This window comes from Cottoperca gobio, chromosome 16 (assembly GCF_900634415.1).
Source record: "Cottoperca gobio chromosome 16, fCotGob3.1, whole genome shotgun sequence".
Classification (NCBI taxonomy): Eukaryota; Metazoa; Chordata; class Actinopteri; order Perciformes; family Bovichtidae; genus Cottoperca; species Cottoperca gobio.
Window position 1 is genome coordinate 7155444 of NC_041370.1, and position 23682 is coordinate 7179125.

Sequence of the window (23682 nt, forward strand, 5' to 3'; positions counted from 1 at the left end):
CTGCTTTTCATTGATTTATATTATATTAAACTGAATATATTTGGGTTTAAGAATGACATGTCAATACATTTAAAAACATCCCCTAGACGTTTTTCACTATTTTCTGTAATTTTATCGATCAAATGATTAGTCGATTAATCTGGAAAATGATCGGCAGATTCATCGATGATGAACACAATAGTCAGTTGCAGCCCTAATCTGAAGATTGCTTCAAAGATTGCAACACAGTCCAATAGTCCAATCACAGTCCAATCTGAATCTGCAAAGTAACAAGTAACTAAAGCTTTAAAATAAATGTAATAGGGTAGAAGTAGAAAGTAGCATAACATGGAAATACTTAAGTAAAGTAAAGTAGGTTACAATTATCTTTGAGTACAGTACTTGAGTTAATGTCCTCTCCACATTCCACTACTGCCAAACCAACAATAAATTCCTTTTATATTGACATCATCAATTAGACCTAATAAACACCTTCCTCTGTACGGCTCCACAAGAATCCACAAGTCAATGCACGAAACTCAGACAACCCACTACATTAAAATGAATAAAAGATTATTTTAAAAAAACCTATGGACACCGCGGCGGGTGCAAAGCGCAGAATTATGCTGCATTAATTTAATAACTTGCAACTTTATCAGAAGAATAAAGCAACACCAAGACAACCAACACAGAGACGTAAAGACAATGTAAACATGACATCAGCTAAATCCCACAAACACACACATTAAAGCAAAAAGACACACACACACACACACACACGCTACGTTTTTAGGCAAAGTGGTGGTTGTGGACGTCCTGCTCTGTACAGTGAGTAACAATGTTTGTTGTTGTACTCCCCTGTCTGAACGTCATTCTGTAAATCCTCCACAATCTGCTTCAGTTGAGCTTCTTTGCTCCTCAATTGTTAATCCATAAATATAACAAGTCGTCTCAGTCTCTCTGTCCCACTGCGCTCCTCAAATTCAAAAAGCTCCTCAGTGTGAACATAAAAATCACCCGGAGGATCCACCGTTAGCATGTTAGCTTGGCATTTTAGGTGCACCCATGTTCCCATCTTTGGTGTGTTTGATTTGGGCCTGGTGGTGCATTAAATCAGTATGTCTGGGTATATAGAGATTCATTTTATTATACTCTTGTTTCAATATTTATGTTCTTTCTGTGTGTAGCGTGAAGGGGCTACAACTTACATGTATGTAAAATGACTGTATATACAACCTTCTTTTTTTAACTATGCCAAGATACAATGCTAATCTTAATCATAACCCATAATGACATGATTCTTAATTTTACTGCATTGTTGTTGTTTTGTACTGTTCACACTGCTCAACATGTATTTCCTGTCAGTGTCCACTGAGTGCAGACTGTCACCTCTCTGGAGGTGAAGCTCTGGGGAGCTCTTTTCACATACAGCCACATTCTTCTCATGGAAAATGTTACCTGACTCACAGTTGGAGAACTTCCATGGTTCAGGTGGTTCATATCTGGTTGTTTGATTAAAAGTTGCGGACAGAAAAACGTACTACTCTAAAGCTGCATTTCGGCAACAAACACAGACCCTTAGTAAAGTACTTATTTGATATACTGTTTTGAGTTCTAATTATATATGAGAGTAAAAGACAGCAGAACACGTACTGTGAACAACAGAATTTTATTTCAATTAATGGATAATCCATATTTCCAAACAAAAGTAGAGAGGATAAAAACAAACTCATAGGAACTTTCTGTGAATTCGTTCATCAACAGACAGCTTTCTAAGGTCCCAGATGGCTTTTCCAATGCCAATGTTGATACCACAGTGCCATGTTGGAAATGTGAGACAGGTTGTCAAAACAAACTTGCTTCCACCAAGGGGAAGAGAAAAAAAAAAAAAAAACTTAAAATAGTCCTAAGCTAAGTCACAGTCATAAGTCCAACTGGGATAATAGTGTAACATAGACTGAGGTTTTCAGAGGTTAGTGATACTTTTCTCTACGGTATCGTTACGATAAGCTCAAATGACATGAGTCGAGGGGGTTTTCCCTACATGACAAAATCATCAGGAAGTGGAAAAGAACTCGCATAAGGTCTAAAAAAAGAAAGTGCTGATGATATTAGAGCAGAGATGTCTGTTACCTCTATTGATGCATTAAAAAAATCTCTGTATTTTGCATCACTTCTCTATGACTTAATGTGCACATTAATCAATTTTACATCATGTGAGTTCATTTCCTCTCCTGTCAGGACATAATACCTGTTATAACAGGTAACGAGAGATTATGGCACAGTCATAAGATAAATGCTCAGTGACAAAATCTTTGTTCTAAGGCAAGTACAGCTAGTTTTGTAAAATGCGCCCCACCCCTAGTCCAAAAGGTCCAATATTGACAATCATGACAATAAAACAATAATGTGGATGAGTTGTGTCACTCCTGGGATAACAACACGTGAGGAGATGTAATGGGCCTTTTGAATAAGTAAAAAGGTAGATCGATCAAATGCGTAGCAAGAATCTACCAGTGCTGTGATTTTACAGGAGTGAATAAGTGTAGGTTCTGACTAGTTTACAATGCAAGTGCCTAAGCTTTTAGTTGTATCTTCTTTTACAAACTCCATCTCTGCCCCTGAGACCCAAAAACAATTATATAATCAAATTATGGACAAACCAAACATTACATTTTCATCACCAACACTACCACAAAAATATCCAAACAATATGCATTTTCAGCTTTGGCACAGGCTGCTGATAAGTGTAAAATTTGACTTGGTTTGTCTTTTTGTTCTTGTATTGATATTGTCTGTCTGTCTGTCTGTCTGTCTATCTGTCTGTCTGTCTGTCTGTCTACCCACCCTTGGAACCTGAGCTTCTCACATTGAACCCTAATATGCTATAGATGCCTATGAATCAACAATATACTGTACATATGGACACAATCATGATTTTTCTCTCCATATAAACAGTGCTAATACAAACACACACATTAAAACATGTCCTCTGCAAAAGTCCAAGACATTTTGGCATTTGTCTTTTTTTCATTTTTTAAATGGCTTCTAGGTTTCTTTTGAAAAAGTGGTGAATATACAACGGGCCTTGCGCTCTTGGTTGTAGAGTCCCATTGGCAAAGCTCTTTCTCAGTATTCACCATACTGAGATGCTTGTACACAGCCTCTGTAAATGTAGGCATAGCACCAACAATAAAGTAAATGTTTTGTCTTTTGCTGCCCCTGTTTTCATCGGGTTTGAGATTGACATCTGAATTGAGTCCAACAGACCTGCTAGTGAACTGCACAATATACCATTCTATCAACTTGTCCATCTTGTGCCACATCTCAAATGTAGACTGCACTGTCAGCTGAAACGGGCCACCAAGTCTCTGCAACGGCCATGAATGACTTGCTGGCTTGTGTAAACTGGGCGGTAACGGATTATAAAGTCAGTCTGGATTTTTGAGCGGAATGGTGAGGGAGGTTCTCCCTCTGGGAAAGCTGAGAAGTTGAACGCAGAGAATGAAAGGAAGGATAGATGAATGGATGAGTAGTTAGATGGACGTTCAGCCTGAATTCCTCCCGCAGCTTCTCCTTCGTCTGTCTGTTCACCTCAGGGCCCGTTCTCGTTGTAGTGGAGGGAGATGGGCCGGTCGCGCTGCACGGTGGGCATGTACGGCCAGTTGTAGCTGGAGCCCGAGAGCAGCATGTCGCGGAGCAGTGTCTCGATGGGTGTCTTGCCTACAAGGCGAACGAAAAACAACTGCTCGATGACCGGAGAGGAGACGATGCGCAGGGAGGGCAGGCGGAGGAGGAGACGTCCAAAACGGTTCGGCTGGCTGGGGTACTGGTTCCTTACATACTCCTCCAGGGCACACTGGGACTTCTCCTGGATGCTCTCCACGTGTGCAACGTCTGAAAGCCCCATAGCATCTAGAGGGAAGGAAGAGAACGTAAAGATTTATCAAACAGAATCCTTATTATAGTGTCTGAATCATCGGGCAAGAAACGAGAATGACACACCAAATCCAAAAATCCAAATGACAAATGTTCATGTCTGACGTTTATTTTTGTCATCAGGTTGATATTTGGTAGTTAGTGACTGAGGCTTGGTTTGTTATTGAACTTGGATTTAACTAGTGGAGGATGATAAGTGTGTGGCTCAATGTTAAGTCTTGACTGGATACTGTACATGCACTTTAGATCTCATCTAGTTGATTGAAAGAGGTAAATGCTGACACAGAGGGGGATAACATGTATGAAAGAGCTGACAGTTTGTGTTTTTTTTTCATTTAAAATTCCGTCAGAGAAATCGTGCTCAAACTTGCGGAAATCGAGGTTGTCACTGCAGAGATCGCGTATCTACTACACCCCTGTGGTCTATGTTCACAGCACACTACAGAGTTCCCTTTCCCCGCAGCTGGAGGTCATGTTCTGCCTCCCGCCTCCTCACACCTCCCCTCCTGATGGCCCCCGCCTTGGCAAGAGTCTCGCACAACCGATAGAGTGTGTAACACTGTGCGCGATACTTTTCGCACCCTCTGTGCGCAGGGGAGAGCACGGGGGATTTAGCAAAGGAGGTCAGGACGTGTGAACTCAAAACAAAGACACATTTCACTGTACTATGCCACATACTGTACATTCAGTGGGAGTGCTCTCTCACTCTGCCCCCTGAATGAACCCTCATGTGAAAGACAGGTTTTCGATGAGGGCAATTTCTTCTCAAGCGCGTTCTTTCAGCCTGAAAGCGCTGGTCCGTAGGTTTTAACCTGTCACCTTGCATCGTAGGTCCCCTTTGTCATCTCTCACTTTGATCTGTCCTCTGTGTAAACCCTGCCGGGCCTCAGTTTCATACAACAGAGAAAATTAATTTACGTCATATTTTAATCGAGTGTGTCAACCCCTCCCCACCTCCAGCGGCCACTATTCTCATCATTCTGAGTGAATAATTGCTCCCACTTCAGCTGTATTTTCCATCCATGGGGGGAGCTCCACTGCTTTTTTTGTCATGTCGCCATTTTGGGTTCTGCGTGACAAGGCAGTCCCTGCCTGGCTGGGATTAGTAAAGCTGTCTGTGGGAGTGAAACCACATCGCGTGCCGAAGCGACAGCTCTGTGGGCGCCCTTACACGGCAAGCGGCGTTTTCTTTTGTCTGATCCTTGGGCACACACCGGGTCAGTGGGGGTGAGGGATCAGGGTGGCAGGACTGAGATGCCCGTTCTCTGATGTGCGCTGATGGGACTGGGCTTCACAGGGGAAGTGGAGGGAGGGCACTCAGAGGGAGGTGAGAGACGATTGGTGTTTGTCTGAGCTTGTTAGCTCATCGTACCAGGTCTGCAGGAGTCAGGTTTATTAACGGGTCTATCTAGTGCATGCGTGTGTGCATGTCCGTCTCCATTAAACTCAATTTTGTGTTAATATCTGCACGTTTCACTAAATGTATTGTCTTCTTTCGGCAAGACATTTGCCGTTTTTGGGACGTATTTACATGTGGGTACGTCTGACCGCAAACAGGGAAGTCACATGGGATGCTCAGGGCTATAGGGGTTATGTAGGTCATGGCCGTGGCTGTTGCGAATCCTTCGTCTCACTGAAACCCACCATACATAATTCAACTCCCGTGGTGGGGGCAGGGGTCCCAGGGCCTGGGCTGGGCTTGGAGTTGGGTTTGGGGAGCGTAGGGAGGAGGGGTGGATGACTGGTTTCAATAATAGATGGGATCATGAAGGAGAGATGGCTGATGAAAGCAAGGAAGAGAGGGGAGAGGTGGAGCCACAGACACCCACGTGCATGGAAAAGAGACGCGAGGTACACACAGAGTTAATCTGACAAGCCATGCAAGGGAGAGAAAGAGGGACATCTCAGTGTTGGCTTCTTCACCATCCGTTTCCCCCTGGGTCACAAAGCATGATCTCTCAGTGAAGTATCCCAGATGTGACAGTATTTTGGCTGGCACTGGAGTCCAGTGACAGTTGCAATAAACCTCAACAGGGTTTGTATATAAGCAGTATCAAAACAATGCCATGGGTTTCCTCAAGATGTAACACCATTATATTTTGATGTATTCTTGTCTGCAGCACAGTGGGAAGAACATGCAACACAGAGGGTGTGAGGCTCAAGCCCCCTCTTTCTTTTTAAAGAGCAAATAGCTATAAATAGATACATCTGTAGCATAAAAGCATTTTCTTTTTACATTAAGTCTAACTGAGAGTGGTTTAATTCAGGTAAGACATTACCACCATGTATATATACCATATATAAGAATGTAAGCCATTTCAACAGATCATGGCTGCTGGCTTCCTTTTTGTTAAGAGGTAGGACACATGGATTTGAGAGATAACATGTGTGTAGGATATCAATAACATTGTTAAGTTACATAATGTAAATTATTGCATGTAAATTACATACAGAAGGACACAGCAGAAAAGCAAGTATATATTCAGCCGCTGAAATTGAAACCTATGCTTATATTTTCTTTAGTTTCACCTCGTTACCTCTTGAGTTGAGCACAAACATTATAGCAACAGTAACGATGTGGCACAGCTTCTTGTTCAGAACATAATATTACGGGTCTGTCTCCTGAAGTCTGCTGGCCGACCACCTTTCCTCTCTATTACCTTGATGTTCTCCACTGTGCGTTTGAGTGCATTGACTGCTTGGGGTTTTATTTTATAGTTTATTTAAACTATGTTTGGTGTTATATAAATGAAAAATGTACTTGTCTGTTAGTCTTTCCCACTAAATGTTTGTGTATTACATGAATGGAAATCAAAATAGAGCTTAGTGAAGGAGCAAAGGTAAAAGCTTACTTTAACTCCACCAGCAGAAAGTGATTTAAGTGATGCACAAGAAGCTACTCACGGGGTCAGTAGCGGTCTCTTACATTATGAGAGAGCGATCACATTGCAGTGAAATTCATGGAGGGCAGAGACCATGACTGACTAGTGGGAAGACTATAGCAGCAGCATTTACATATGGAGCCAATGAGACAATATCTGCTGCAGCATTAGAGGTCACGCCTCGGTCAGGCTCAGCGGAGGTGAAAAGGTTGCGGGTTAAGTAAAGTTGAAGTCGGCTTCATGCGTCACATTGGATTCCAACACAGCAGAGGGAAGAAATAATTATTTGCACTCAGAACTTCTTATTCTGCGGTTAAATCATCAAGTAATGGTAAAGAAATGTAAATCACATAAAGGAATGTTTGTTCTCTTGGTCTGTGAGTCTGCAGGACCTCTTGCCTTCTTACTTAGTAAACAATAATGCTGATAATTCACCTGCTTTTTCAGACATGAATAAGTTATCATTAGTTATTATTTTACGGCGTTCTCCCTGGCTTTGTTGAAATGTACAGAATAATCCTCCTATTGGCCATTTCTCTTCAACTCAGGTTGACCTGTTTGCATGTTGTTTGATAACCTGCGATTAACTGTCCCTGTCAACACGAATAAACCAATTAACGGTACGTTTCATCCCAACGGAAGTGAGCTCACCAGCTTGCGAATTCCTCCCTTTGTGCCTGAGCAATAGTAAAGTTACTCACAGGAGGGAGTTGATGTTTTGAATCTACCCATAATCCTCTGCGTAATATTAAAGGACGGTTTCCTGATGCATCTTGAACTTTCTTCCCCCAACTGAAGTACAATCAACCCGAGTCAGTCTCACCAATTGATTGATGATTAGTATGTGATTCATGCCAAAATAGCACTTATGCTACTGTTAAACTTCATTTCTTATCAACTGTTACAGCGTCTGTTTATGTTATTTGTATATTTTCCCCAGTGACTTAAATTGCAAACGTCTGGCAGGATTTCTCTCCTTCTCCCTCTTCTTCTTTTTCAATGCCCAATTTTTGTTTTGCTTTAATGGCGAGCTCAGAGAGCAGTAATGCCATAGATGTGACATTTTTGGGTCACGTTCTAATAATTGTTTTACTTTAGATTACCAACTCTAGGGCCATCGACCACAAGTCAAATCCTGCTTCAACGTGACACCGTTGACATTTCACGCAGTTTCTCTGAGACGCTCATCTGTTTATTCGACACACGTGCTTCATTCAAACTCACCAGACGTGAAGAGCACGATGGACTTGAGGCAGGAATATTCAGCCGTGTCGACCTGCAGGGCCTTCAGCTTCTCCACCTGCTCCTGGAAGACGCGGATGTGATCCATGAAGCCACCACGCGCTCCGCTGACATGGGCGATGCGTGCAGGCCTGCCGCTGCCAACAGAGGGGCCACGTGGAGCGGCATGGAGCACTGGGCGGCGTTGAGGACGAAGAGCTCGCTCCATGACATACGCAACAGAGCCACCTAGGAGAGCAGATTCAGATAAAATCAGATTTTAATCATGGACCTAATGGAGACAAAGAATTGCTTTCAAATATTAAACATTACGTTATTACAGTTCATTTAGCTGACGCTTTTGTCCAGAGCGACTTACAATAAGTGTGCAAATAAAGGTGCGTTTACAGGATCAATCAGTTCAAATGTATCTAACAGGAATGATGTTTAAAATATTACAGCACGTTTGATAATTGTTCAAGGTTTGCACACTTCATATGCTTTTTTAAATTAGCAAATTCTCTTCTTTTAGGGGTTTACATCTTTGTGTCTAACGTACAAATCTAGACATGTACTGTAAGATTTAGACGCAGTTAAGTTACAAGACATGTGTTGATGCTGGGTGGAGTTTTGATATTAGATTGAAAATAATCATACAAAGTGGTTTTATAGAAAGCTTAGAGCCGCTGATACATCTATATCCAGAGACAGATAAATGCTACATGTTGACATGCCGTTAATGATATATTAATGATATGGTGCAGCTGTAGCATGACATATTTGTGATGGCTATATCTGCCCAAGGTGCATGTGAATATTTATAGGTCAGGCGATTCTTTCCGTGCCCAGACTTTACAGCTGGTGTAAATCTACATCAGGCCTGCTTCTGCCTTCAGTGGATAATAACCAAACAGATTTATTTTTATGTGACACTGACTGATGATGACTCACAAATAAGGAAAATAAAAAAATCAATTATTTATAAGCTCGATTCTTCTTCAAAGTGTGATGAGAGGGTGAGATAAAGAATCCGTTTATTGATCACACTTCATGAAATGATTTAATTGGATTACAGCTTTCTTTTCATTTATCTTTGGACAGAGCCATGCTAGCTGTTTCCCTCTGTTTCCTGTACTTTTGCTAGGACTAAGCTAAGCAGCTGATGGCCGTAGCACCTTATCTACTGTGTAGACACAAGATGTTTGGTGTCCTCATTTAACTCTTAGCTAGAAGGCAAATAACAAATAAGTAGATTTAGAGCTGCAACTATCAATTCATCTGAGGATCATTATCTATTAATTGTTTGTTCTGTAAAATATCAGAAAATAGCGGAAAGTGTCCCTCACAAATATATTCAGTTTAATTTGATATAAAACAGAAAGAAATCTCCATATTTGAGAGGCTGAAAATAGAATTATCTGCCTTCTTTTTTGACGATTCAACGAGTCAACTAGTTTTTGCAACTGTAACTAAATAAAATAATTCCTTTAACGTAGCTGTATTCCAGTCAGTATTCAAATTGGCAGACTCACCTGATCCATGAGCTGCAGATCGGGGAAGAATGGGATGTTCTTGGCCCACTCGACAGCACTGAAGAGCAGCCTGGCCGCCAGCTCGCAGATGTTCTCAATGCCCATCAGGTTGTTTCCCTGCATGCACTGGGCCCCGTAGCGAGATGTGGGGTAGGGTTCGGCGCGCAGCAACAGAGAAATGAAGCCGGATAGGTAAGGCTGGCCGTTGTACGGGTCGGTGCCGTTGGTCAGGTACTGTCCTGGGCTGCTCTGGGAGTTCGATGTACGTCCTCGCTGTACAGCTGATGGAAAACAAGACAGGTGAAGATGATATTTCAGCAGCATAAGTCTGAACTTTTATTTCATGAATATGTGACATTTTAACAGTGTTTATGTTTTGCCCTCATCTCAGTAAACCTGACAACTTTTAACTGAGGATAAATATCTGTATGCCTGCACAGCCTGCATGTAAAGCGAAGTGAAAGCCAGGATGAAAAAAACTGAATTGAAAAGAGACGAAGACAGACAAGAAAGAGTGCAATTGGGTATGTCTAATGTGTCGGGTGGGGGGTTTGTAGAATGGGGTCAAAGGGGCACAAAGTGTGGAGACGGGAACATTTCTCTGACTCCTAAATACGTCAGTGCTCGTCTTTTCTGGGGAGCTGTAGAAAGTGGCGAGGCCAAGGCCATTCTGCACTGCTGTTGTGTATCAATGAGTAATGACAAGCAGCAGCTGGTAAAGATATAACACTTCTTCACACCTACATATGTTATGCACCCGCATATGCATACACACATGAACACATACAGTAACATGTCCTCCCCAGCCTGAGGCGAAAAAGGCACACAGAGGCCAAGCTGTAGTACACACACACACACATACACACACACACACACACACACACAGACAGACGCCCAACCCCCTCCCCCGTGGAGCGATGATGATGCGGCGAGTGCTCAAAGGCCCATTTAGAAAACACCTGTTCAGTCATCCCCACTGTCTGACTAATAACTCCATCTACTGTTACACAGAGATAAATAGGGGAGGGGGGGTGGGGGGTGAGAATGCAAAGGGGGGCCATGAGTGAAGGGAAAAATAGGTAAAAGGGTAAAATGGCGAGATACATCTAAGGTGGAGAGGGGAAAAAAAGGGAGATTGGGGGCAGAGAGAAGAGAGGTGCAGAGTTCAATGCATTTGAATCTAGGTGGAGATGAGGCTTCAGATAGAGAGCGGTGGTTTACATAAAGGGACAGGTGGAAGCAGGAGCTGGAGAGAAGGGTGAAATTAAAGGGAGGAGGAGGGGTTCGGAAAATGCTTTTCAACTCTGCATCACCTGTCACCTCGCACACAGCAGCTGTGTCAATTGAACACCGTGACACGTCTGAAAAACGAGAGGTCAAATCATTCAAGAGCGTTATAAAAATGCCTTTAATTCTAGCCTGTCCTCTGAGCAGAAAGAATACCTCTGCACAAAAGGTGTTGACCTCAAACTACTAGTTTTCCCTGTGAACTTGTGTCAGCCTGTGTGTTCCCGGACAAGAATGTGGTCTCCTTTGGCAAACAGCACAGTCTCGCCAGATTGAGCCATGAAGAGGTGTTGCCTGTCACAAAGATGGTGTTGCTCAATGGGACATTCCTTGTCACTCGCAGCTCTTGTCTTGCTTTGCAAAGGACGGCTGTCAAATTAGCTACACGTTTCTGTCTTAGCAGGGATTCACAAACAAAACAATATGTAATACCGCCTTGAGTAACAGGGGGGGGGGGGGAGGTAGTCAAAAAGCAGGGCGCTGCAAATTCCAAAAGGTTTACCTGGTGAAATATGTTTCCCTCTCAGGTGCATCACACTGTGCTGCTGCTGTCAGTCAGAGAAGTTATTGTAATGTCATGTTTGTAAAAGACAAGTCCTCCAAATGTAATGACAAAATACTTTCGTAACTACCCTTACACATGTAATACATCGCAATGTGTTGTGAACTACGGGACATTATATGTTTGTGCCTTTCAAAACCGTGTCAAACAATAAATCAGTTGTTTGATCTGACGATGCTATGGTTAAGGTTTATACACCTTGTTTAGGGACCATTGTGGTTCGGGTTAAAATAAGTAAGACCTTAGTAAAGGTTAGGCAACCTTTGTTGTCGTGGTTACAATAACAGGCATGTTATCAGGCATGACCATCGGTCTGTCAATCACTCACCCGGCGTTACCTTAAACCAGGGGTGTCAAACTCATTTTGGTTTAGGGGCCACATAAAGGCCAATGTGATCTCAAGTGGGCCGGACCAGTAACATCAGAGCATAATAACCTGTAAATAACGACAACTCCAAATGTTTCCCTTCGTTTTAGTGTAAAAAGTACAAGTTCATTCTGAAAATGTTCAAATTTAATGAACTATCTTTTTACAAAACATTATGAACCTGAAAAAAGGTGCAATTTCAACAATATTATGCCTCAGTTTATCATGTACACATGTGCGTTACAACTTTAAATTTATTTATCTAAATTTAGGAACAGTATTTTACTTTATGATCAAAACAACAAATGTTTACACTTTGCAAAGTCATCTGCATGTTTGACACCCCTGCCTTAAATTGTTGTAGAAAACTTCTCGCATGCCTCAACGCGGAACGAAGAATCCAAAAACAGGAGAAAATACTTGATGCATTGAAGTAAATGGGGTTTGTGTTAAACATCAGCAAAACTATAAATGCATGTGTTTGGGAAGCAGGGAGCAAAGGACTGGATACATGTTGTATTATACTGCACAGATTGCTTCAATTCATCAAGACTTTTCTCTATTTGTGGATTCTTGATTGGCCGTGAAGCCACGCGAGAAAATCAAAGTTTTATTTTATTAATTCAAGGTAACACGGGGTGAGTAATTGTTAAAAGAAACTGACTTTGACTGTCTGTAGGAAACGGGAAACGAAATCAGGCATTTCGACGCGGACTTTCTCGCTCTATAATAACATAACCCGACATCCTCTTTTCCTCACAAGGGACAACAGTTACAATTTCTCAGGCCGCTGGAGGGCTTTGTGGCTTCAACTATGTCATGTTGGGGCACTTGCTGAAAGGACCGATTCTGATGTTCCCCGATAGGACAGTCTCGACAGACTCTTTCCTGACTGTCCGTATCTAGGTCAGAGCACTTCTACAACCTAAAAATGTCACAAAAACAACATCTGTTCTGCAGGGGTGAACAATCTGGTTTCTACTTGTTTTGGTTGTTCAAGTTGTAAAAACTCGTTGTCCCTCACTTTCATGGGAAATATATAAAATTCATCAAAATTCAATGACGTTCCACAAATTCCACAACCTGTTGGAACTCTGCTGCCTCTCATGTGTCTGCTATGTGAATACATAACTATTAATCTGCTCTCATATTGATTAGTGGTTAATCCTGCAGATGGTGGCGAATCTACTTGATCCACTTGACTTTTCAAAAGCCTCATTGTGGAGGTCACTCGTGGCTGAGAGGCAGAGCACTTGAGTACTTCTGACTCAGACACATAACTCTCTGTTTTTCCTCGCCTACAGCTGGCTGTACAAGACAGAGGAGCAGAGAGAGAGAAAAAGGGAGAGAGGGGTGATTATGGAAACGTCCAAAAGAAGAGAGAGAAAGACAGGCAAGTGCAGAGACAGAGAGATGTAGTATCTTGGCATAGAGGAGGGCAGCAAGCGTGAGACAGACAGAAATTACATTAGAGAGAAGCAGATGCCTGGGGATAAGACAAAAAAGGAAAGCAGGGTCAGAGATAGAGAATAAAGGGGGGATGGGAATATAAAGTCAGATTTGGGTGTCTGCCATAAGCTGTTTCCTGCTTTTTAATTGGTGCACTGTGGCTCAGCTTAATGTAATTTGTCATCAGACAACAAGAGGGACAAAAGCTTGAAATCTTAAAGGGATAGTTCGTATTGTTTGAAGTGCTGTTGTATGAGGTACTTATCCACAGGGGTATAGTAGTATTACCTACAGCAGATGACGGTCAGCGTGCCACCAGTTTAGAGAGACAGACAGGAGTTACAGCACGGAAGCAGAGCAATGTACTGCTGTGGATGAGGGCAGCAGCTAAATGTATTTTAGTAACCTAAAAAAATCTATATCAGTTTAAGTGAACGCTGAATTTAGAATTGTTTTACCACTTTTACCATGTCGTGGCTGAAGTATGTTTTACTGCTGCCGCTCTCAACAACAGTACAATGCTTCTCCTCCGTGTTGTAACTCCTGTCTGTCTGTCTCTCTAAACTGAGGGCCTACTGACTACTATAGGGAATGCACTGACTTACCTCAAACAATCTCACTTCAATCAATCATAACTCTCCTTTTTACCATATACAGCGTTTGTCTTCCTGGAAGAAACTAAATTAGTCTGATACTAAATTGAGGGTGGAAAAAGCACTAAAAAGAACCTATAAATCACTAAAACCCAAAACAAAACAGCATCACATGTACGTAGGTAGGGCATAAAATGAGGGCAGGAGAACGAGGGAGAGGAGGAAAGACGCATGCAAACAGAGGTACCATGGGACATTTCAGCTGCGACTTTCAAAATGCCACTTCAGCAAATGGCAGCTGGCAGAGTGCACAGTTTGCTGCCTGGCTGCCCTGGATTAGCCTCTGGGTCAGACTGTTAGTGGAATTACAGCAGCTAAATACAATTAAGGCCTATCAACATTTGGACTAAAAGGTCACGGTGCCGGGGCAACACAGACGCATTATAGATTTGGCTCAGTCTGACAGTTACGTTTAATAAGTAGATTTTCCATTTCTAAAGCTTCCATTGGAGAGCGAAGAATAAACACGTTTCCTCGCATGAACATGTGCCTGCCTCTGCACCTCACATCTTGCCAAACTGCAGAGAGTGCATGTGTTGTTGTACGTGTATGAGAGAGGGTGACAACATTAATAAAGTTCTGTAATCCTGTAATCAACAAAAAAAAACACATGGTTGTAAAACTAAAACAATATATAGTTTAATTTGCTGAAATAACATTTGGGATGCAAAAAAAAAATATATATATATTGTTTCATATGCTTCAGTGCCTACATGTGTGGGCGTGATCCGGATCAAAGAGCTGTGTGTGACGTGACACCAAGGTAATATCCTTGTGACTCTCCCAGTTTTTATTTTGGCTCTGAACTTTGACCTGCAGGTTACTGCTCTGCAGCAGGGCAAAGCTCCCACAGAGAGTCAGATAGGTGGCAGAGATGAGCTAATGTGTAAACCAGGAGAGAGTTAGACATGACGAGGCAAACAACCCGATGTAACTGAGCAGAAACAAGTTAGGGGAATTACTGATCTATGAAATTCCCATATGGAATGTATCAATCAAACAGCGAGCAGTGGTTAGCTTACACTGCTCTAGGAGTCACTGAACTGTTAATAAGATACATTACTTTGTACTTATTTCTATGAGAAGGACGTTATACGTACAGATACTGTGATACTTTCGCACAGTCTGCTTGAGTCGATTGTTCCCAGTATTTGTCCCAGGCTAATGTCCAAGAGCAAGTTCTTCTCTGTGTATTCTACAAAAACATTTTGTACTGCCAGAAAATAAAACATTACAATTACCTCAAAACCCTGTGTACACTACCTGCTGAGCACCAAGAAGCAGACTGGCAAAGATAGCTGGTGAACATAGTGGAGCATTTAGCAGCTAAAGCGTCAGAGAGTGAAACGAAAAAAAGCTGGATGTGTAAAAAAGCAACAGTTTGCCACATTAGCTTTTTAAGGAGGTAATATGTCAGCGTTGTGTTTACAGCTTGTTTCTGCTGCCCCCTAGAGGTTTGAAATACATCTGCTATTCAAGGTTTAAAGATGTCGTTGCAATGTGTTGATGGTCTGTGTATCTTTGAGGAGAAAACGTTGAAAGTGTAGCATGTTAAATGCTCCATAGAGCACCACATGAAGGGAAACACACCATTAGCAAATAGAAAAATAGATATTTGTTATTATAATAGAGTTGCTCACAACAACTTTACTACTCAGTTAACCTACGCTTACTAACAAGCCATCTTCACACTGAAAGAGGACCGACTCTGTCCCCAGTTGTGTGTCGAACATGAAAGAGCAGAGGTATGCGGCGAGACATGAGAGACACAACAGAACGAGAGTGCAGAAAAACCGGAGGCAGTGCATGAACGAGAGGGAAAACAGTGACACAGACAGAGAGAGACAGAGACATGGAGGGCAGAGGAGGTTGCGTGTGGAGGTTTGGTAGCTTTGCTGTGTGTGGATGCAGTTGCCTCTGTCTTTCTCTCTCTCAGACTTTGATGAGGCAGTTCCTGAATTAATTAGTAAACCAAATTCACCCCGACCTCAGTGACTCTGATTCACGCTATCCTTATTTACACTTACACACCACCCTCCTCTCCTCTTTATTTAACACACAGTGGGACACAGCAGGCCATATGTTCATGTGCTTTCTGCGAGTTTAGCCTTTGGAGAAGACATATGTGCATACATGTTTACAAATCTCTCAGGTGCCTGGCTTTATTTGTAAATGATCAGAGAGTACAAATACAGTCTATTTGAATTATTTGAGTTTTGATTTAAGATGATTGGAAACAATTTTTGTGCTGGAGTTTCCTTTACTTACAAAAATTGTTTCTTTTTTTTTTTTTTTTACAGTTAGATGAGCAATACATTTAAAGGGCCAGTTCACCCAAAACATAGATTCCCAGTTATCCCCCGACATGTGAGTCAATAGTTTGTGTTGCAGCACATCAAGATATTTCAGAGGCACTTCTATTCTGTGGTGAAGGAATTAATTATTGTATTCTTGGCAACACTAGTCCACACAAAACAACTACATATTTATCTTATCTTATCAATATGATAATATAACCGTGGTCAGAGAGGAGCCTCCATCATATTACAAGTGGAAGACACGACTGGCCACTATCCTATATTTATTAGTATGTCAATATAAAAACTGAGAACCAAAAGGAAAAAGTTATTGGTGCATTGTGGCTTCTTCTGATTCTTTTTCATCTACTTCCTGTATCACTACTGCTGCACTCACACTCAGCGAGCATGTATAAGATCATCAACTAAATGCTCCCGCCCCCCCCTCCCCGGCACTATATTAGAGAACGAATGTGTGCCAGGCGGAAGGAGAAGCCTTGTGGGGGTTAAATGTTCCTGACAAATTCTGTGCCTCTTTCTCGAGTGTGTGTGTGTTATTACAAGTGACCCGAGTGACACACAAAAAACAGGTTGAGCTACTTAAGTCTCAAGCAAAACAGCCTAGAGTCAGTCGAGTGATTGACTGAGTGCACCTGAGAGGGTCATATTACCTCAGTCACATTAGTGATACAGTGGGATGTGCAGAAAGAAGCACAACCTTAGAGGGAGGAGGTCAATGTGTGTTATATTGCAGCTTGAAGCTTCCTCACCTTGATGTGTCCAAAAGCATTAAAAAACAGCATCATTCATCTATTCTGTAATATTAAAGTTAGCCTTGGAGATAACGCCACAGGCTCCAGTGTATCACTTTAATGGAGGCTGTAGCAGTGAGCGGTTTTTGTGAATGGGAGCCATTTTGCTCTGAGCGGTCTCTGATAATGAGGCTGCAGGGGTTAAGTATTTGAATTTGTCAATAGCTAAATTACTGGGATATGTAAAGGTTTTCAGAGCCAAAGGAGGCCAGACTGCAGTGTGTTGGTGTTAAATTGCCCACTGTGGGGTATGGATTAGTCAATACATGCAGTCTGTTAGACTTTAGTGAGGTATTTACTCACTGCACGGGCTCCGGCTGGTTCACACATTTGGACTTTGACTTGAGCCTGTCTGTTATCAATGTTTTAGTTCGAGTTGACCTATATTTTCCGCTGCTGCTGGTATTTTGTCAGAGTGCAATATGGGTCAGAGGAGGCAGCAGACTTCCCACTGCACATGTTTAATGTGGTTATTCCTGTGATACAAATAGATATTTGAGTTATTTACTATCACTCTACTTACTTAGTGTGTCTGCATGTAGTTGTGATCGTAGCTGCCCCGGTGAATGATTCAAGCAGGCTTGAGGAATAACAGAATACATAGAGCGGTGTTACGTAATAAAGATTTAAAAAAAGAGGGAACTGTATTACAGCTACAGGAAAAAAAAGATGTAATCAGATTACAAAAATATTTTGTAAAAATGGAGATTATTAGCTGCATTCATTTAAAAATATGTTTTAAAAGAATGATATATTACCATGCATGTGGGCACCGCACACATTACAACACTTCACCACACAAACATCACACGGTGGCTTCAAACATTAGCAAAGAAATGCTTTCACTGGGTACAAATTTCAACATTATTTTGTATGAAAAGCAAAAACGTCACAGTACAGTGCAAGTTATGCCTTCCAGCTGTGGAAATGCTGTCATCGGCCAAGGACGTACAGGTAAGAACAACCACAGCCTGAATTTGCTTAATGAAAAGTGAGTTTTCTGTAGAAATACACTGAGCAGAAGACTCATGGTTTTCTATCATCTTACTGATCGTCTTTTCTTGTGTCTTTATTTGTATAGTTGGCATCTCTGGAGAGTAATCAAGTTACTTTAATATTGTGATACTTGGATTAGGTTACTGGACTACATTTTTAGATAATAGGTAATTGTAATACATTTTTAAAGTAACCCTCCCACCCATGGATTCAAGACGCACACAACATGACATTATCATTACATGAATTAATCAGAGCGGTAAACTGGCACACGTGACTTTCTGTCCTCAGTGAAGTCAGTAGCTCGTCTTGTGGGCTGCTCCAAAATTAAAACATTCACTCCAGCTCAAAGGAACTGTCAGGCTGATTCTCTTTGCCTCTCCGCTTCCTATTCAACCTAAAAACTGTGCTGACAGAGAAACAAGAAGAGGCTCTGTAGCTGCATGGTGAGTCTATGACACTAATGCTGCTAAGGTTCGATTCCCACTGAGGCCAGCACAGACATGTTTGCTGCCATGGTGCTGAAAGGTGCTCTGGATAAAAGTCTCCAACAAATGATATTATGTTCTACACAGCAGTCTGCAGAAAGGAGCTTGAACATCATCCTTTGGGGAGGAGAAAAGGAAAACCCTCTCTTGAAAGTGAAGTTCTAAATCTGACAAGGTCCACTCATGAAACATTTAGCATGTCTTCTCAGAGAGCTAAATATTAGTTTAGTCTAAACAGAGAAGTCATGCAGCAGTGTTAGTGATATCAAACCGTGCTGTCATTTGTATAACCGGTACCAAACTTTCTCCTGCTGATTTTCTGTATGATCGCCAGCAGGGCTCAGTTATCCATACATCTTTACAAAGCCTTATATACTTCATTTGTGAATAAAACCAGTCAACACGTTTAAATTGTTCAAAATACAACCTATAGCTCGTTCCATCCACCAGCACTTTCCCCTCACACTTTTTATTCTTTGTCAAGATGTGACGCAGATTATGACCTATATGCTATGAAACGAAGTAAAAAGGGTTTTAAATTATTAATAACATGTCAAACTCTTTTTAGCTCAACAAACATGCATCTTCCCCGGTGATCTTCTGCTTTATTTCGACAGTATCTTTTCAGGAACTTTTTGCATATTGTTGGAAATATCCAAATGCATATTTCACCTTTTTTAGCTGAACATAAACACTGAGTCCCTTAGGTGAACCTGTTGAATAATGGAGATGAAACATGAGCGTGCTTTACCAGTGCGGACATTTTTCAGTTGACACCCTCAATCTGTGGATTCTAGGATGCAGCAGTGTTTAATCTACTGTAGATGTTGCGATGAAATAAAGATGCCAGGATTTTGTTTAAATTATTTATTGAATATTTATGTTTACACAAATATTCAAATATGTTGCGACTTTTACTTCGTTGAAACAATGGGAAGATCTGTGATTTACTTAATTTATGTACAATATTTATAATTAATTATGATCACTGCTTTGAGTAGCTCTACTTTTACACATTGCCAGACAGTTGATGTGTCCTAACAAAAATGGTAAGTAGTAGGTAAGTATGCTAATGCTAAGTAGACAAATGAATGCTGATAAACAGAAGTCAGCCGACAAAGAGGATTTTAAGGACACAGTTTAATCCTGCTGACCTTAAATGCACCACCAGAGGAGCTCAGCCAATGTGAGTTGACCTGCTTTACATTTAAGCCTTTTGCGCACAACTAAAAGAGAGCACTGCAAAAAGAGATAATGAGCAGATAATGCGTTTCAAAACCTCATTATTTCTAAAAATATTATTTTAAATTGAAGTATTTCCTTGGCATTATCTGGCTTTATTCAAACACATGTTTTAGAAATGTAAGAATGATCACAAACTGAATTTAAAGTTAAAAATAGGAAACATTTTTTATCTATTTTAAGACGCTAAATTATTGTAAAACACTTTTTGCAGTGTAGACTTGTGTTATCTCATCCGAACAGCAAGATGCATTCCTTGTCATGCCATTCTTAAGGCGTATAAGATATTTAAAGTCTCATGAGCAACATGAGCTGAAAGGTCGGCAGTGCAAAAATGTCATTTTAACAAAACATTTACTAATTGAACTAAATGCAAAAACATTTTCCCTCCGGGAAAAACAGGATTTGCTGCAGGAAGTTAAATAGACGTTTTGTTTGGCATGCAAATAACTTTTCAGATATGTAATTGAATGTTAATGTATCTGCAAAATAAGAAAAAGATGAGTTGATTTGCAAAAAAAAAGCCAATGATATATGTGGACTTTTTATTTCAAGTCTCATTACCAGACTGAATCAGATGCTTCTGCAGTAAACACGCTGCGGCGCGTCAGGCGGTTCATTCAGACGAAAGAAGCAAGACCGAGTCGGTGTAGCTTGCGGATATTTTACATGAGGTAAGACTGAGTGTGTACAGTGCACGCACGCACGCGCAGGCACACATACACAGTCAGAGAAGCATAGCAGTGCACTAGCGGGAAGCCTTGAGGGATCATCTCATCTCAGGCTCTAAGGTGGACGGGCATTTCCACCGTCTGTGTTTGGCGCAGGCAGAGAACAAAGAGCAGCTGGGTCGTAGAGACGCTATCTGTCCTTCAACATACCCTGCCGAAGTGTCCTTGAGCAAGATTGCTCACTGTGGTGCTGCTGCTGACTTTATACTGTCCTCTGAGAGGGAAAATAAACGGGGCGGTGTGTGACATCTTCATTAAAGATGAAGACTTTTGAGGACAAGTGGGTGAAACGCACTTTATTTCCACTTAAAAGACAGTTAAAGCGTAATTGCCCACCTGTGTTAAAGTGTGTGATATTAAGCGGTGTGAACATTGTTGCTTGTCACTTATTTCCCCAATATATTACAGAAAATTAAATATGTATAAATGCTTTTGCTGCATTTTAAATCATACAAATATCGCCTCTAAATCAGAAGGTTGTCTATCTAAATGAAGGCCAGAGTTCACTAATCCAAACTGCATAAACAAACCAATCAGTAATGCTGCAAACACAGATGTTTGGATAAATACATTTTGGCTCCATTTGGTTGAAAGGATTTAAAATATCTCTCTTGAATGGGACGACGCTTCTGAATAATAATTAATAAGGGAAGCGCTGTCCTCCACCAACACGTTTCCACTGCTCCCTTTTGGCAATAACTGACCCGTTGTTAATCCAACACAATACAACAAATGTAGCGGTATCCTCTTATAGCAGCTCTGGGTGTCGGTGAACAAACAGCATAATTAAAACGGAGGGACAAAGGAGGGATTTCACACAGAATAGAGCGCACCAGGGTGAATGGTTTAGATTTGGTAAATGAATGTGAAATAAGCATTGTTGGTGCCGCAGGTGGTGAGTGATTATTTACCCAGAATAACAACAGTGGGTGTAAACTGTGTAGCACATTAGATCAACAGGCATCACAGAACATGACGCGTATTGTACGCACAAAATCTCTCAGTGGCACTTTTTCAGTTTAACATATGAGAGGACAAATTACAAAAGTGTCAGGTTAAGTCTTAAATGTGTAATGAAACATGTGTGAACATGGTGGAATAACTGTTTCCAATCCATGTGTGTTTGTCTTTCAAATGTTCCTAAATGTGTTCTTGTACATGAGGTGATCTGTGCTTTTAAACTTTGTTGAAAATATATAAAATAATAAAATAATCAATACAACAAGTGAAAGAGCCCTGGAAAGAAGAGCCCCCGCCTGTGTGAAGAGTTCACTTGTTTTAAAACAGTAAAATCTTTTACGGCTGACTTTCAGACTTAATGGCCTGTTAAGATTTATATTTTACAGTGAGCAACATTACGCACAACTGTACACACAGAAATACAATTAAGAAAGCAAATGCTTCACACTTGACACCCGTCACACACCTATGGTCTTACCCTCTCTTCTCATGCCGACTTTCAGGCACTTCTTCAGCCGGCAGTACTGACACTGGTTCCGGTGGTGCTGGTCGATGGGACAGTCTCGGTTCCCCCGGCAGGTGTAAGAGAGGTTCCGCCTCACCGAGCGCTTAAAGAAGCTTTTGCATCCCTCGCAGGTGAACTGACCGTAATGCTTCCCACTGGACTTGTCCCCGCACACCATGCAGTCCACGTTGGGTATTTTGTCCCCGGAAAGTGCGTCGTTCCCCGGGGTGGAACCGTTGGGGGTCCCAGGTGCCCCGCCGGGCTCCTGGCTGCATATCTGGAGCTGAGCTCCCGGATCTGCAGAAATGTTCTCTGGCCACTGGTTTACTACCATTGCCATGCTATCCCCAAACACTTTGGTCTTTGTTTAAATCACAGAAGGAGAGACTGAGATCCGTCCTGACGTCTTGGGAGAGAAAAAAACGAGGAAGGGCGAAAAGGCGCTTCCCACTTCCTCCAGAGGTCAATCTGATCTTATCTGAGCGTATTTATTTAAAAGGTATATCTATATTACTGAGTTATTTCCGTAAACATCTATCAAAGTTCACAGCAACAGCGAGGTATCAACATGATCGATGCATAAGAGCGTAGCCTACAACTCCCGGTGTTCCTCGCTGCGCAGCAATCCATAAACACGTTGTTTGTTCTTCAGAGTGTAACCTCTCGGAAAAGTCAGTCCAGTAAGTCAGCGTGTCGGCTGTAAAAACAAAATCTTATCTTACTTCTTCTTTGCCTCTAGGATTTGAAAGACGGTGGAATATCACAGACAATAATGTTTCGCCTCTCAGCCGGTCGCTCCAGTCTGTCCTCCGATCAATAGCTTTCTGCGTTTGGATTCACGCAAGACACGTTTTGCCTCCAGAATTCATGTTATTCAGTGATTCATGTAGTCCCAACAAGCTCTTGGAGACAATATAAAGCGCAGTCCCGAAGGCAATCCCTGCTCCTCTTGTTCTTGCGCGCCACAGTGAGGTTTTGGAGAGCGACGTCTGATCTTTATTTACCCAACGCACTGCCTAAATATCCTCGGTGATCGTCCGTTTGGGAGAAAAGCTTCAACAGAGACACTTCACGCGCACACCAGCGTTTGCCGCTCGAGTGTATTGCTTCAGCCTTTGACTGTCCGTCCCATCTCCGAGAGGCAAAGCTACAATTTTGGGGAAAGTGTCACCAGCAGGCTGCCTCGTACGGCTGCCCCCCTGGCGGCGCTCCATATAAGGTCATAAATGCCAAATAAGGTCGTATCCCCTCCCCTCAGCGGGAGAGGTGAGACATGAAGGGCTGGCCGTGATTGGCCCCAAAAGTCTGTTAAAAAAGTAAGGAGCTTTCTGATTGGACAGCACTCGATTAGGATGGGTTTGACTGACAGGCGCGGTTGTTGTGATACAAGTACTTCAAAGTGTCCCATTGAAAATACAATGTTCTGCATCTTGTGCGTCCAGAGGTATAATAAACATGTTGTTAGTTTGTAATTAGAAATAACTTTAAAAAGTTGAATGAGCACTGCAAACTGTTATATTCTATTGAACCAGTTTTATCTTTAAACTGTACGTCTTTTAAAGGATAATGTACATCTTTATTATAAGGATATGAGGGATTTAAAGATCCTCTCGACATAAAATGTGTTTTGCTTTTTGTTACTTGAATGTTTGACCTCCACCGTGCGGAATGATGACGGCTGGAAAGTTGTTTTCACATTAATCTTCTGAGAAGGAAAGTTTCTCTGTTCTCACCTTAAATCTGAGTCTAAGATTTATGAGCAGGATTTTGTGACTAGTTT

At 41.7% G+C, this 23682-nt stretch overlaps 1 protein-coding gene across 1 annotated transcript; it reads right to left on the bottom strand.

The window, feature by feature from the left end:
* Window positions 1–1638: 1638 nt before the first annotated feature.
* Window positions 1639–23013, bottom strand: nr2f5 (nuclear receptor subfamily 2, group F, member 5). Its single transcript, XM_029452545.1, is given in 5 exon segments — window positions 1639–3894; window positions 8025–8135; window positions 8138–8270; window positions 9554–9834; window positions 21876–23013. Coding segments are annotated over 5 exon segments (1212 nt in total). The 5' UTR covers window positions 22243–23013; the 3' UTR covers window positions 1639–3574.
* Between the last annotated feature and the right edge of the window lie 669 nt (window positions 23014–23682).